Consider the following 16,995-nt stretch of genomic DNA (forward strand, 5'->3'; position numbering starts at 1 on the left):
CAGACTAATGGAAACAGAATGCGCGCCAATTAACATAATTATTGTTAGAACAAACCCTCGGTGTGCCGCGCTTGTATCTATATTACCAAAACACGATTCTTGGTTTAACCCATGCTCAACCATATATTCTGTTACAATTAACAGTTAAAATTACACCTGAAAATTTTATTCCAAAAATTCCAAAAGATTTTCTCTTTAAAAGATTTTTTAGTTGAATTAATGAAAGATTATTTGATTATCTAAATTTTAAATTAGTGAAATTTCACTGACAAAATGGAATTTAATAACTGAATCACTTCAGTAAAATTTCTACTGAAATTCAGTTATATATTTCACTGAAAATTAGTAGAATTCTATTTTACTGATTGAAACAGTAAAATCTGTTTTACCAATTAATGATAATACAGATATTACTGTTTTACTGTTTAAAACAGTAATAATTCTTCTGATTTTCAGAAGAAATCTTACTAAAGTAATTCAGTTCCTAAATTCCAACAATTTGATCAGTGAAATTTTACTGATTCAAATTTAGAGAGTAAATAAACTTTTAAAACAACATTAAGAAAACGTAATTAGTTTTTGTAATTAAGGTGACATGAAACAGTATTGAAAATCATTTTAAAAAGAATTGATGGAAGAGAGGGAGTGTTGTTCTATAGGGAAGGTGGAAATAGGGGGAGAGTGAAGTAAACAAGCGAAACAGCTATCACGATTGTTGTCGGCGATTTCGCAGAGGGTAGCTATAGGTAGTCATTCCACTCCGCTTGGCACTCGAGGATCGTAAAACAAGGGCCGAGGATGAGGTGATCTGCGTATGGGGGTTAAGCTTTATGACTCTACCCACTTTACATTAAAAGCGCTTTTGTGGTTAATGGATAACTTCTTGTTAACAAAGTCTCGCATAAAGAAAATGAAAAAAATATCATGAAAAAAAGGAGGGGGGGGGAATACAATCCAAATACAATTATAACAAACTTCCTGTATTACCCTTTCTTCTATTTCCGCCAACCAGATCTAATTTCTACTGATAATGAACCAAGACAAATTGAAATGTGTTACGAAATAGAATTATTTGCCTTTCAGTATTTTATCTTTAAGTATTTAAGAATTTATCACAAAAGAAATGTAAGGTTTTAATTTATAAGAATAAAATATTCAATAGAAAATTATAATTTTTTTTTTTCTACTTTTGATTACACTAGAACGTCAATCGAGAACACGTCAGTCGAGAACAGAGCAAGGGAACACTTGAAGGGAAGTGGGGAAGCGGGTAGAATTTAGGTTATGACTGACGCCGAAGTCGTACTTGTGATTTTTAAATTTAAGGTGGATTCAGTGCCCCACTAGTGAAAATCCCCTAGATAGAATTCACATTGTTGCGTAAGGCCCTTCATACGGCCCTGAGTGTTTTTATTTTCGAGCGATAAAAATCGCGTCAATCGAGAACAGCACTGCACATTCGTCTGTTCTCGATTGACGTTTTAGTGTAATTTCAAGTGCTTTTGAAACGATTTTTCACTTTAATTTGATGAATGGAAAGAAATAAATTTATTATAATACAAAACTAAAAGTAAGAAGTGAAATTTTCTTTTTGATATGTAAGAGTAATCGAGTTTTAATGACAAAGACAATTAAGCTCTACTCCGTGAAAAAACATATTTCAAAATAATATTCCTGCTGAATACAACTTGCGAATATTAGAGGTAATAAACCGTTATGAGCACGTAAAAAATGAAGGAGTTTTACGTTAAAAAAGCTTTTTCTGCTTCTTTCGAAAGAGCTGAAACTGAAACACTAAAGTCGAAGTATTATTGAAACTGTTTACAGCGCCGTTTTCAAACATTAGGAATTTAAATTTCATCCAATATTCGCGTTTCTAAAACAAAACACAAAAAAAAAAATTATATAGAAAGCTTTTATAAAATCCGTACTTCGAATTTTATTTATTTCTAAACAACAAAAATGGATAATAAATTTAATATTTCCTTTTAAAAAAAAATTTTTTTTGGTAAAAAACAAAAAATGCATTATAAAGTGTAAATGTAAGATTCCATTGGTTTTATTTGAAAAGGAGAATATAAAGAAGTCTGTCAAAGGATCGAATAAGGAAGTTGATAGAAAAAAAAAAGTTGTTTTGCTTTGGAATGCAAAGATAAATTGAGCACGAGTTGTCTTAATAAAAAGTATCTGGTAACGTGCAGTGAATACCGTTCTTCTTTGTTGTCTGACCAACATTGATTTCTTCTACTCGACTGTCTGACCGAATGCTGTGCTCGCAGTTGAATGCACAAATACGATTTGCTAAGATTTGGCTATTATCAAGAAGACCCAAGTCACCGGAACGTCTGAACCGGAAAAAGATAATTTAAACAAAATATCCTACATTTTCCAAGAAGAAGAAGAAGAAGAAGAAGACCTTTTAAAAATAATTTTTAAAAAATTGTTACAAAAAGTAAAGGGAAAATTTTTCTTTTAGATAAAAAAAAAAAATGTTTCACAACAAATTTCTTCAAATGAAAGGTTTTGTAAAATTTTGAAGAAATTGACAATTTTTTTTTTTTTCATGAAAAATGATAGTTCAAACTTAAACGGGTTGCTCCTCTTTAATTTGAGACACCGCATACTTGTCTTTTGAAGTAGTCTTGTCTGTGGTGGTGTAAGTAATCCGACGAACCCTCGTCCGACCATAGCTCGAGCTCTACTACTTACACTATAGCACTTGTGAGGACAGGTTTCGCTTTAAAAGTTACTTCACTGACTCTCTCTTTTTTTTCTCTTTCTCTCTCATGACGGAATTACAAGGAGAGAATACTATCTTCTAGGTTAGAAACTAACATCAATTTTACTAATGAGAAACCGACACCTTAATAAGGGTACATTTTTCCCCACTTTACGTTGATAAAGATAATTCTATTAGAACTCTATTGAATCAGAATTTAAATTTCCTTTTCTAAATGAAACTTTTTGAGACGTACGATACACATTGTAAAATGTAAATACCAATAGCAGAGAATATAGAATACTAGGAAATAATAAAAAATTCTGAAAATTAACAATTTTTTCAAGAATTGAATTGATATTGTATACAAGATGAAATATATATGTAATATTTTTCCGTATCATATTTTGCCTTTCCTTGACTTTTTCGAAATAGACTGTGTTTCTGTCATATCTTTAGTGAGTCCTTTCTTCTCTGTCTTTCGTGGACGTTCCAAGTGACTCAATTTTTCCTGTTCTTTCGTCCACGTGCACTTCTTGTACTCGACCGTAAGTATAAGTAGAGAAGACTAGAGTTGTGTCAGACAAGTGGCTGCCCGCCAGCTTGGCTGCCTGCAAGCCTCTATAGACGAGACTACTTCCAACGACAAGTACAACACGATGTCTCAAATTAAAGCTGAACCACACAGCTATTTTTTTTTTCAAAAAATTCAATAAAATGAGAACTCTTCATTCACTCTATTGCTATACAATGAAAAATTTTAAAAACTCATTAGTGCATATTGGATTTCATTTACATTCTAAAGTTGTCACTTGTCTTTCCTATGAAACTTTTTTTTTTAAGTCCTGCGTATGTAGTGCTTTCATTTATATTTTACAGTTATCACTTGTCTTTTCGAAGTGATGGTAAGTTTTTCAAAGTCATCAGTGAATTGTACTTTTATTTATATCCAAGATATTTCCAAAATATCAAAAACTCTTGGATATAAATAAAAGTACAATCCACTGAGAACTTTGAAAAACTTACCATCACTTCCAAATGACAATTCTGCAATATAAATGCAAAATCTAAAATGTGGCTAAGGAAAACTATTGGAATAATCACCATAAAAACTATTCTCATTATAATGAAAATATAAAAATCAAAATCGCATTGAATGGAGAAAGAATCTTATCGATATGTCTTTTAAAGGAAAATACAGCTTAACTGATAAAAAATGATAGCAGTGAGTTGAGAGAGTAGGATCGTATTTTCCACGGTCATAATTTTGTCTTATCTTAACGTTTTGGCTTGACATTAACCGTGAGATCACGGCATTTTAACGTAAGGGAATCCAGGCTTGAAGATGATCTGGCTTTCACGTACTTTAAGTAGTTGAAGAAAGGGCATAAACTTCTAGAACGCCGGAAAAAGACGATTCACATTAAATGCGCGGTAACGTCCCGTTGCAGGGAGACATTATTCCGACAGATTCGAACGACTTTTGAACAAGGCTGGAACTCAATTCATTCGGAATTCAAATTATAGCCAGAGCGAAAGCTGCCACCCCCTTCCATTTCAAACCACCTAGCAGTGCTGCTTTCTGGCTTCGTACGGGGATGAACTTCATTCCTTTACGAGCCTCCGCATTGGAATGCGTCTGCGTTCCTATGTTGGTGTACGTCTCCTTTCTATGTGTCTGTAAAGGCTTACATGTCGGCGCATTCGTTTCTGTGCCACCAATGCCCCTATACCCTTTTGCTCAAATATACGTTTCCAGAGAAACCCACCCACGCCCCACGGGGGGGTTGAAATTGCAAATCCACAAAATAATATTTCGAGGTCAGTTTAATAGAAATTTAATAATCCAAAGTTCATGCGAAAACATTATTTCGATTATAATGAGAATACTGCAAATTTTTTTTTTTTTTTTTTTAATATCCAAATTGTAACGATTTTTTTTTTATCGACATTTTCATTCGTTTCCCTCTTTTTGTGAAATATGAGAGAAAAAGGATTGAATGTGCAAACAATTGAAAATAAAGTTACTGCAATCTTTACGCAGAAAATTATTAACGAAAAACAAAGAAACACGAATCACTTCAACCAGAATAAATTCGCATATAAATGCACATGTATACAAGACTGATTTTACAGAGCAGTTAAACGCTTTTCATTTTCTTCTTTTTATTGGGACATTAAGAGTTATGTCCGTCACATTTATGTCTGATTAAAATTTAACTCTCTCAAATGGCGCCCCCTTTTCTGTTATATATACATACATACGGGTTGGTTGCAAAGCCTTATATTATGACTTCTTCTTCAAAACATAAATTCTTTTATAAGATTTGCCTTTATCTTCAATGATATTGAAAAGCATTTTTTTTCAACATAGAAGAAATACCAATAACCAAAGATTAAAAAAGGATGCAACTTCTTTTTTTTTTACAGAAAGACAGAAATCATTGATTTTTGAATAAATAACGCACAATAATAACACCTTAAACTGACTTTTCAATATAAAAATTGCCCGCATTTGATTGACTCTTGTCCAATTAAGAAACTGAATTCAGAGGCGTCAGCTATTGATCGATGACGCTTCGTAACATAAAATGTCACCAATAAATGCCGTGAGTGACGATCATTTGGAAAACCTATCCTAACCTAACCGCACATGTGAAATATTGACGCCGTTGATTTTCAGAAAATAGAGGGCTGAACGAAACCCGCATGAATTTAATCGGTTTATCGATACATTCATCCGCATTTCCCCCATTTTGTTCGTAGTGATAACAGTTTGGCTGGAGAAAAAAGGGAGAGGGTCAACAAAAAAAAAGGGGGGGGGGAAAGAGGTACATGTAAATGCAAATTATATTTCAGAATAAATTTATAAAATTAACCAAATCTTAATGAATATATTATTAAAGTTCCTATCAAAAATTGAGATATGTTAAAATAAAAATATTGAATTATAGCAAAGAATGTTTTATGAAAATGTACAACTTACGCGCTATATATCCAAAAAATTTTAATGAACTAAGTTCACATTAACTCAACTGAAAATGAAAGAACGGTTGAGAGATTTTCATTTTTTCATTTTATTCGACAATTAAAAGTTATGATCGTCACATTTACGTCTGATTAAAATTTAACTCTCGCTAACTGCGCCGCTTTCGAATGAGCGCGGTATTATTTAATCATCAAGGAAATTATCCTTGGCTATTAAATAATATCTTGCTTGCAATACAAAACATATTACACATTAAATTCTTTCACGGTTTACATTTTTAATCATCTCTAATTTTATTTAATTCACAGTTATGAGTTTTAAAATTTTTACTTGTCTACATTTTAGCATATAACATTTTTACTCATAAATCATAAAAGAAGGTCAACATAAACTGTATTATTTTCATTATTCCTATTAATTGTCAAATAAAAAAGAAAACCAGCCAAAATGAAAACTTGTTAAGATAAATAAACATTTTAAACAGGGTTTAAAATAAAAGAAGATTAATTGTTAAAATATTAAAAATGTTGTCTAAGTAGATTAGTATGTTTTCGTTAAAATTGAGTTTCAACTCAAAAGTAGTTTTAATAATTATAAGACACGATTCACGAAATGTAACTAAATTCACATTTACTTCTTGGGAGTAAATCACGTCCGCGAAATAGTGGAAAAAGAATGTTAGCAGGACGCGACAAAACCAAGTCTTCGGTGACATATATTTTCCTTCACTTTGGCGTTGAATTTCGCGTAACTTGAAACTCGATGCACCTCGGCGACGTGCGGAATTTGCGGAAAGCTTCATGCTTTTAAACCCAAAGGGGGTTTTCCTGACACGACTTTTTCGTTTTACTTTTTTCTTTCTTTCTTTCTTTTTTTTTTTTATCAAACCCTCATCTCTTTGCCCCACCACCGCCGTTTTTCACCACACGACTACGACCCAGATACAAATTCACGAGCGTAAAAGTTTTTGCGGTTGCCTTTGTCTTTATACTGCTGTCTTCTCCGTGACTTTCAACAACACAATGACAGGAACTCGATTTACAAGACACAAAGTAAAACACGCGAAAGGAAAATAAAAAAAAAAAAAAAAAAAGATCACAAGAAATGCTCACCAAAGCTGAAGTTTACTGTTTCAAGTGTAAATCAATGCCAGGACCTCTTTCGAGTTCAATTTATTTTTAAAAGTGAAATAGACAAATTTCGAAGATTGCTAAATAATTTGTTTTCATTCTAAAATTTCACTTCAATAAATCTGAGAAAAATATCAATTTTATTTTTACGTCTAGGCAAGTAAAAATTCATTCTGATGTTATATGCTTTAAATTAATTTTATTCTAAATCTAAGGTAGCTAAACTAATTCATCAATAACAATAATAATAATATAATCAGAATTTATTCTTAGAAGAAAAAAATTTTTTTCGTAAAAATGTAAATGGTTTTTAAAATTATTTGCGTCTATACTAAAATTTCATTGTTTCTAATTATAAGTTGCATTTGAATCTATTTTACCTATGAAAAGAAAAAAGTACACAAAGATAACTCATGGAATATATTCACGATACACGTAATATTTTTTATTCAAATTTTAATGTGAATTAAAGAAATATTTTAAAAATTCGTTATCATAGGAATCATTTTTATTCTTATCTTTTCTTAACAATAAAAGTATGAATAAATTTATGATAAGAATGTGTGAAACACATTTTTCTATTAATAAGATAATTTTCCATTGATTCTAGAATTAAAATTTTTGTATTAACAAACAGTGATTATGGATCCATTGAAAAGATTACGTCACTAATTTTTCTATATAAGCTTTGAATTTTTAAAGAATTTTTAACTTTTGGGAAAATTTACTTATTTTTTTTATCATGATGCTGACATCAATAATTTACGTTTCCTTTTTATTCGTCTACAGTGTGGTAGCAGGTAAATTTTATTTATAATTTTTTTAAATTTCTTATTAATTATTATAATTATTATTGTTGTTATATTTGCTTAGTAGAAAATATTTAATTAAAAATCAAATTTAAAATTTATTGAAAGCATATAAATTTTTTTCGTTTATAAAGAAACAGAAATCGACTGTACGTATCGACAATCGGATGGAGTTAAATTGCCTGGAACATGTATAAAACCTGGTAAATGTGCAAAAATATATCCTGAATTAGATGTACTATTCCCTTGTAATGATAACAAATCCCAACAGCAAGGATTATTTTGTTGTCCAAAGGTAAAAACTATTTATATATGTACTCATGTATAATTTTTGTAAGTATTAAACTTCACTAATTAATTAATAATTATTATTTTATGTTCCCATTATTCGTTGGGTGAAATTAATTATCGTCTTTACATGAATATATCAATCAAGTCAATGGAAGAAGTTACAGGTAAATGGCTAAAAAAAATATATTAATATTTTTTTCAAGCAGGCGGATATTTTGTCCAAACTTTAATTAATTTTAATCATTTTTTTTTAAAAAAGCAGAAATCAATTGTCGATATTCACGAAAAGGAAAAACAATCCCAGGAATTTGTGTTCAGTCTAATTTATGTAATATTCCCTCATTAAATAACTTAGTATTGCACGAATGTCATGAGAATGAATCTGAGAGACAAGGATTAATTTGTTGTCCAAAGGTATTAAACTTTATATGTATTATTTTATAATAAAAATAAATTAATTGATTTATATAAATTAATTTCATTTTTATGTATTTCAGGATTCTTGATAAGATTACTATACCATGAGAAGAAGTTTAAACTTTAAAAATCACAAACAAAAAATACTAAATGAAATATTATAAGATAGAAATGAAAATTATAAATATGTACAATTATGCTAATTTTGTAATTATTATATATAAAAAAAAAACAAATTTTTAAAAAATAATTTACATTATTATGTACATAATTAATACCTAAAGATACAAATTTTTTTTGTCTTAAAAATAATTATTCTTTAATGAGTAAGTAAACCTATTTTACTTTTTTTTCCCCCCTCTTCTCTAGAATTTGAAATATTTCGTTTCACATTGAACTGGTTCACATTTTCAAAATCGTTTGTGTTTATTTTATAATTACTTTTATTTATTTTCGGGGTTTTTTTTTTTTTTTTTACTATCGTCGATCAATGCACACACGAACGAAAAACAAATGCCAGGTTCCGACAAATCAGCCGGATATGCCGATTAGCCACGTTTCGAATGTTTCGATTGATTTGCATGGTGCGGTTTTGCGAAACCACGCTAACTCCTGTGAATAAATGAAAACCGACGTGATCGTGCTTTTCCGTACAGCTTGGAATACGAATTCGATGCAAGGCGATTTCACATGAAAAATAAAAACCTAACTTCGTTAGATTTACAGAATAAATCTACATGAATCTGGGGAATTGAAAAATAAAAGTCCATCGATCTGCTACTGTGTCTATGTGTGTGTGTGCCACTAGTTCACATTTTATATAGACAAAAGGCCGAAACACATTTTAACTTCATTCACAACAAACTTGATGAAAAAAAAAAAGTATCGAGAGGAAAAAAAACAGATAACTTTGTGTTCAATACTATTTTTTTACCCAATAGAAGGACCTATCAAAATTAAACATTTTTCACTCAATGGAAAAATGTTTAAAAAAAAGAAAAAAAACCTGGTAAAATTAAAAAATGCATCCAATATTAGTATTTTTTTTAAAAATTAAAGATTTTATACTCTTTTTTTTGAAATATTTGCAGAATCTTTTTTTTTTTTTAAAAAAAACTTTCAGAGTTTCAAAACCTGAAAAACGAAAGAAAAAAAGAAATTAATACTTTTAACAACGTCACTTTATGTGAAAGAAGAAAGGAATGAAAAAAAAAAGTCGAAGAAATCTTCAAGCTTACAGCCACACAAAACCTGTAGTTTCAACGTGGTCATCCTCTTTTTTCTCGGACTTTTATTTATCCCCGAGAAGAGAAAAGTTTCCTTCACGACAACCTCTTGACACGAGAAGTTAATTTCAAACGAGATCCGATGACTGCCTACTACAAAGGAAGAGAGAACGGACCAACCCCTAATCTAAGTCCTCGTCTCTTTTCACGAAACAGGGCGTGAAACGCAACTCATCTCCTATTTCTTTTACTTCATTTCTTTTGACCATTTTTTGTGTTTTGAGTTTAATTTTTTTTTTTTTTCTAAATCTCTTATTCTATTTAGCAGAAATTTCAAATCTAAAAATGAGATTTATTAAAAACAAAACTTTAAAATTAAGTAAAACTATTGTAAAAAATATTTATAAAAACTGAATTTATCAAACTTTAGAATATAAATGACAATTTTGATATTTTTCGTAAAATTTGAACAATTTTGAGAAACTAAATGCGTGTTTGGTGAACTCGAAGGGTTAGTATAATTCAAGAAAAGTAAAGTTTTCGTTCTATTGAGGGCACAGCTTGGCTTCTCGTAATGCGATGGTGAATGCCGCGCAAGGCAGTAATTCAGTAATTTGGTGTGGCTTTAGTACCTAGACTGTATGGCAGCATAAAGTAGACTTTATAGCCACAAGACGCCAGAATCGAATAGCTCCTCCGTCGATTAACTTAATTAGACAATCATCTAATGAATTTCTTTGCAAGAGTCCATTAAGACGCACCAATCTGTGTACCAACGAATGCGCATCATTTCAACCGAAGACGATTAGGTACTTACAATGATTTAGTTACCCACAGCCAATGATCGCTCTCACAAAACATTACAGTAACTTTCATTTCTTTTCCCAATTTTAAGTCTTTAGAAGAAAATACCCAAAAAAAAACAAAGTTGGAAACAGAAAAAATTATAAAAAATAAAACGACAAATAATTTTCAAAGTAAAATAATCAAACATTCAACCATGAATTACACTTGAAGAAAAATTTCAAGAAATAAAAGTAGAAGACATTTTCAACCTCACTTTGTTATTGTCCAACTGTATAGTTGCCTTTAGTTAGATAAATAGTTTCAAGAAAGCAACTTCTTTTGGTTAAATTTTACGACTAACTTTGTTAACTTTTTGTTATAAGAATAATGGACCATTTTCTTTATTAAAGAAACCGAAAAATTATTATTGAACAAAAACAAAAGAAATATCATTAATTTTATACATAAAAAAAAAGTGTGAAAAAAATCTAATGAAAATCTAATTTGCCTAACATGTCTCAAGAGTGTGAACTTTAACCGAACAATTTGGATACAATTAGAAAAGTCAATAAACGACACATTTTACGTTTCATCCAGGCATCCAATCCCAATTCGTGTTCTCATCGATCCAAAGTGACGCAAGTGTTACGTCATAACTCTGGGCAACGGATTCTCGATGAAATTAGCAGAGCAACAGGTAGTCATCCGTTTGTCTTGGCAAACAGACATTTTTTTCCTTCCCCCATTTCAATCACATTTTTTCATAAGTCGAATAGAGGGAAAAAAAAAGTTCCCCAAAAAGTAAAAAAACAAAGGAAAAGTGTGAATTTTAACATTATTTCTAGAATATAGAAAAGATTTCTTGAAACTAAAGGTGAACATTTTCAGAGAACTGCAAAATTGTGATTATGAAAGTCGTCTCGTTTGCAATGTTCGATAACAGGAAGGGTTATATTCTCCCCACACACATCTTGACGTCGAAGCACAACGGCGGATACACTGCACAAGATGGCCGACGCAAGTTGTGAAATGGCGCCTGCGCTCCCTCCGGCGCCCTCCTTTGCAGTGACCCTATTCCTTTTCCTATGATCCTCTAGCCAACCCAGATCTGTTACGGAGCTATTCTCCATCCTCTTGCACATGCATACATTTTAACAATCGCCGACAATCTAAAACGAAACTTCAACATGGATATAGTTGAAATTTCTGATATTTGTGAATGCCACCAAGTTTTGATTAGAAAAATAATAGAAATTTTTTTTTTTTTTCTTTTAAAGAATAATTTTTCTCCTGCGCTGTATTTGCAAATAATTTTTTTTTTCATAAAGAAATTTTTAAATAGAATTTACTGCTAGCCTTTTCCAATTAATGAACGATTTCACATCGATGGATGATATTGAGGAAACACCTGACAAACATTTACTTTACATTAACCATCATTTACTAGTCAGCAAATATAACCAAAAGCGAATGTAATTTAGCTTCAAAAGCTATTGAGCTGTAATAATTTGCTACTATCAAAACAAGTTTTCCAATCTATGTATATCAATTTGTATATCACAAAGTTTCATCACTATTCACGTTTATCCTTTATAACTATTTTTTTTTGCCACCCGAATAAACCATTGTTCTCTAGCGACCATATATCGTCCACTATATATGACAAAATCGACTTTCCTTTTTCGGAACGTAATCAAAGTGCAGAGGCGTAACCATTCTATATCCTCGGCAATGTGAAGCACCGAGTTTTCTCTTGAGCTTCCTCCACCACCCCCTTTAACTTCCCAATCTCTTTTACCCATTTGTTCCGTCATCCCTTAAATTTCGGTAGATACCCACTTGTTGGTATCAGCACACGAGAGCAACAGATGCTCCGATGGCGTTGCGTCTTATTTCGCTTAGAACGTTGAGGGTCGCTGCAAATTCCAGCTTCATTTCGCACGACCAACGAATTCGTTTAGAGTTTCTAAGGCATAGCCACTGAGTAAACGCCCGACAATTACCCACGGATTGCCCTTAATTTGCTTTCCAATTCAGAAGCGCACAGTAGAAGCGGAATTGCTTTTCGACAGACGACTCTCACCTCGTTCTCGACCCCGTGTTTCCCCAACTACCCTACCCGTATTTTCGTTTGCGCTTATCGACAGACTGGACTTTTTTTTCTCTCTTTGAATTTTCATTACTTCCCGTTTAACACAACTTTTTGTTTGCATCGTTTCACTGCAATCGCGACGAGTTGAAAATTATATTTCAAAAAAGCACTACTTCGACGTAAAAAAAATGTTAAAAAAAGCTTCATATTTTTTAACATGAAGCTATTACATTTTTCAAACTGTTTAAAGAATGCACATATAATCTGTTTAAAAAAAAATATATTTTTACATTTAAATTACAAATAACTTATTTTATTTCAATGTATACGATTCTAGTTAAAACACACTCACACTGAATTTCAGACAGTTACTATAGCATAAATTAGACTCGCGTAGGTTAAGCCCAGCCTAACAGTGGACAGCTGGGTACTTACAAATTGTATCCCGGTATAAAGTGTACTTATTTCTGACACTTAAAAAAAAAATAACTTTTGTAAAAAAAAATTGCAATGCTAAAAAAACCGCAAAGTGTAGGAAAATTTTTAGATTTTAAAAATTAAAAATATAGAATAGTTTTTTTTCTACTTCTAGAGTGCTTTAAAATTATTATGTTAAATTAAAACGAAAAAATTTTTTAAATCAAATTTTTTAAATCTCATAAAATTTTTAATTTAATACTTTTAATTTGTCATCCTCATAATTCAACCCTTAAATGTTTCCATAAATATTAAACTACTTATAGGCAAAATATGTTTTATAATGCATATATTGTCTATACATGCTACAAGCTATTATTTATTCCTGTTAAAATATTGACACATATCAGTTGCTAGAGGCTATTAAATGTTGCTGAAACTTGTTATTGTGCGATACTAAAAGTCATTATTGAACATATTCTAAATGGCTAATGAAAGTAGAGAGCTTTGGGTTATGCAGTTATTAATGACTATTAGTAGTGTTGATTTTATTTCAATCAGATTAAAAGTTACGGAAGATAAAAAAAAACTTTCATATTTTTAAATTAATTCAAATTATTTGAAATTTTACTTCAATTTTTACAAAATAAAATAAAATAAGAATTATTATTTATTTTAAATTCAATGAAATAATGATTAATAAAGAAAAATTAATAAACCAATTATTCTAAATTTAAAATATGAATTTTATTATAGATTCGTTTTATTAAAGAAATCTCTAAAAACGTGTCTCTTACATTCTCATTATATATTAATGAGAGATAATCCCATTAAAACTTTCAATCTCAGCTTTTATGCAGCGAACTACCTTATATACCTTCATTGATTTTCTTCAATCTAAAAAGAACTTAATTTAAAATTTTCTTCATATAATTTAGAATATTAGAAGAAGCCTATATTTTTATAATATAATTTCTAAAAGTTAGTTAAAATTATATATTCAATATTCGTGAAACTTCTATTAAACTTATACAGCCGCATATATATATATATATACATAGCATAAAAATTTTAAAGCACCGAAGCTGGAACTCTTAACTATCCTATATCCAACAACTAACTTCAATTTAAGGTGTAAATGTTGTGATAAACATTGCTTTACAGTTTCTCAATAGCTTCCTCATAAACCTCCACCGTTACTACCGGAAATCTGCCTGTAGAATTTTATGACACCCTATTCTATTTTTTTCTAAACCCTTATTCTACCATCTACTGCAGAATATGAAGAAAAATTAAAATACAAACAAAATCTCCATTATTTTATCGTTCAATTGAAAAAAAAAACAACCACTTTTTATTAGTGCTTTTAAAGAAAGCACAATTTTTTTTTTCATTTTATTAAAAATATAAAAACATGAGGCAATATTATAAATTAATTAAGAATTTTTCTATAGTAAAATTTCCTATACAATAATGAAATTATCAATATTATACAATATTTTATATAAAAGGATAATTTTTAATTCATTTTATTCGAAATTTTCTAAAATACAATATTTTCCCTATTGAAAGAAAATTTTTCCTCTTGTCAAGATTCGTTTTTGAAAGCATTGTAGCGTATTTTAAATAAAAGTTGAACACTATAACCTACATAGAGAAAAATTCTTTGAAAGATATTGATGATGCTCTCATGTCATTCATTCGCATCGAATCAACGCCTTAGAGCTTCGCGACGCAAAAGGTGTATGACGCCTGGCTCCTGTGAGTCGGGCGCAAAGCGACTCGTAATTTTAGACTCTCTGAATAAACGATTCAATCGGATTATGGAAGAGGAGTGAGTAAAAGTAGAGGGAGCTTCAAGAGCTGCTGAATCAGGGAGAATGGGATGCTTGTGGGCGGAGGGGGGGGGGGGAGTTAAAACGCCCCAGACGTGAAGTGGGTCAGTAACACTCGCTCTGCGACCGTTTTCTTGTACAGTGTCCTATCACACGTTTTACTCTTCCTATCGCTCTTTTTTTTATCACGTACGTGTTTTATTGTCAAAATAATACTCGACTTTTATATTTTACAATATTTAAGAGGGCAACACTTTATAAAGGACTATATCTTCTAAGAATGATATTTTTTTTTTAAATATTGGTAATAAATACCAAGTAATAATAAATAGTACCAATAAAATAAGTACTTTTATCAGTTTCTACATTTAAATTAATACCTACACCAAGGTGAAAAAAAAGCGAAAAGTTTATATATCTACCATCTAGCGGCGATTATATACACTACATTTTTTTTACAAACTTTAAATTCTACTTTTTAACGTCGTGTACTCTATAAATCTAACTTAATAAAAATTTTAACTAAGAATTAGTGACTCACTTTTTACTTATGAATTAGTTAAATTTTACTAATACAAAAGCAAAAAGTGACTCACTAATTTTTAGTTAAAATTTGTACTTATTCAGATTTAAAGAGTACACGACGTTAAAAAATAGAATTTGAAGTTTGGAAAAACTAAATTTAGAAACTATGTGACTTAACTATAAAAAATTAGAATCTTGTAATATAAAAAAGAAAAATTACATATTTATCAATTTTTTGTATCATTAAATTCATTTGCATTGAATTATGACTCAGTTACTATAAACAATTATCGTAAAAAGAACATTGCGCACGACATTTTTTCCTTATTATCGCGTAAACAACAAATATAAGAAATAAATGCAAAGCTCTATAATGTTCAGTTGCTTATAAAGCATACATTACATAACACTTTTGAACGTTTCTAAATATTTGTTCATAAACTACAAAATGAAGCAAAATAAATTACTTTCGTCTTCATTAATACGTAAGTTGTTTTAATACCCAAAGTTTTAAATATTTAATTATAAATAAAGAATGAAGATTCTTTTTAAAAAAAATTACAAATAATTTAATAATATATAATTTTTTTTTTTTTAGTCATTTTAATATTACTTCCAATTACTTATTCAATCCCCGTGTCAGAAAACGATAAGGTGAGTTGTTCATTAATTCAAAATATATCCATAAATATGAAAATAATTTTTATCCATCTATATTCAGAATTCCAATGGAGAAAGAAAAATAATCACTCGCTGTCTAATTCCATGCGATGTAAGTAGAAAAATCTAATTTTCCGGACATGCGAAAAACAAAACATAGTTCTTTACAAAAAAAAAATCATGTTTTTTTTTATTGTTCAAACATACGTCTAGAGAACTGGAAACGATCCAATTTGTGGAACTGATGGTCGCGATTACACGAGTCCAAAAGAATTAATCTGCTACCAAATGTGTGGAAAAAGTAAGTACGCCAAAAAGAATCATTTTTATCAAATTCATGGAATTTAAACAAAAAAAATTGTTTAATTTTGAAAACAAATTTATTATTTAAATTAAATTTTCAAATTATTTATAAAAAAACTAATAAGAAATAGATAAGAATATCACTTTTTGAATATATTAAAAATTATTACTATAAAATATTGAATTCATAGTTCAAAGACATTAATATAAATTTACATTTTAGATATTCAAGTGGCATATTATGGAAAATGTAAAGACTCATACTCTACAACAGAAATTCTTTAGTTATAAATTATTTCCTTTAATAAATGTTTATTCACCTGAATAAATTTTGAAAAACACAAATATTAATTAAAAAAGTAAATTATTTTTAAAGTGCAAATAAAACTGTTGATAAATTATTTTATCCTTGTCAATAAATTACTAATTTAAATTTTATTAACATTTAGTTATTTATTTGAAAATAGCGTCTTAAAAAGTCGGGAGTCATGCACGAAAGGATTTAAATTACCATTGGAAACTTCCAACAATGCTAGAAAATAACGTCACTACTCTGTAGCTAATAAACTCTAATTTACATCTGTGGCGTATTTGTGCATCCCTTCTCTTGAATTCTGCAAGTACATGGATGTTTACTAGTCTGTGTTTCCAAGTATCACAAGTGGGAACATTACACCCAATCATTAAGAGCGCACATGTATCGCATTCCCTTGCTCTATGGATGATAGCACAATGTGCATCACCAAGTGTTAGGAGTAAACTGTACGGTTTTCCCTTGACATGTATGTGTCAGGAT

At 29.9% G+C, this 16,995-nt stretch overlaps 1 protein-coding gene across 2 annotated transcripts; it reads left to right on the forward strand.

The window, feature by feature from the left end:
* Positions 1 to 7,497: 7,497 nt before the first annotated feature.
* LOC127287696 (uncharacterized) lies at positions 7,498 to 8,605 on the forward strand. Of its 2 annotated transcripts, none has more exons than XM_051314758.1 (5): positions 7,498 to 7,638; positions 7,782 to 7,942; positions 8,084 to 8,102; positions 8,198 to 8,352; positions 8,436 to 8,605. In XM_051314758.1, the coding sequence occupies exons 1-5, from the start codon at positions 7,581 to 7,583 to the stop codon at positions 8,442 to 8,444; spliced, it is 402 nt and encodes a 133-aa protein (XP_051170715.1). In that variant the 5' UTR covers positions 7,498 to 7,580; the 3' UTR covers positions 8,445 to 8,605. The 2 variants fall into 2 exon arrangements, with proteins under 2 accessions (XP_051170715.1, XP_051170718.1); XM_051314761.1 differs by having other exon boundaries at positions 8,201 to 8,352.
* The last annotated feature ends 8,390 nt before the right edge of the window (positions 8,606 to 16,995 follow it).

Source organism: Leptopilina boulardi, unplaced genomic scaffold, assembly GCF_019393585.1.
Source record: "Leptopilina boulardi isolate dan_hultmark-lab unplaced genomic scaffold, ZJU_Lbou_2.1 LbouV2_372, whole genome shotgun sequence".
NCBI classification, from domain to species: Eukaryota; Metazoa; Arthropoda; class Insecta; order Hymenoptera; family Figitidae; genus Leptopilina; species Leptopilina boulardi.

What these genes read in the sequence shown, in the direction of transcription:
- LOC127287696 (XM_051314758.1), top strand. Translation starts at nt 7,581, where the DNA reads ATGATGCTGACATCAATAATTTACGTTTCCTTTTTATTCGTCTACAGT. An exon ending in CGTCTACAGTGTGGTAGCAG is followed by an intron (nt 7,639 to 7,781) that starts GTAAATTTTATT and finishes TCGTTTATAAAG; the next exon opens with AAACAGAAATCGACTGTACG.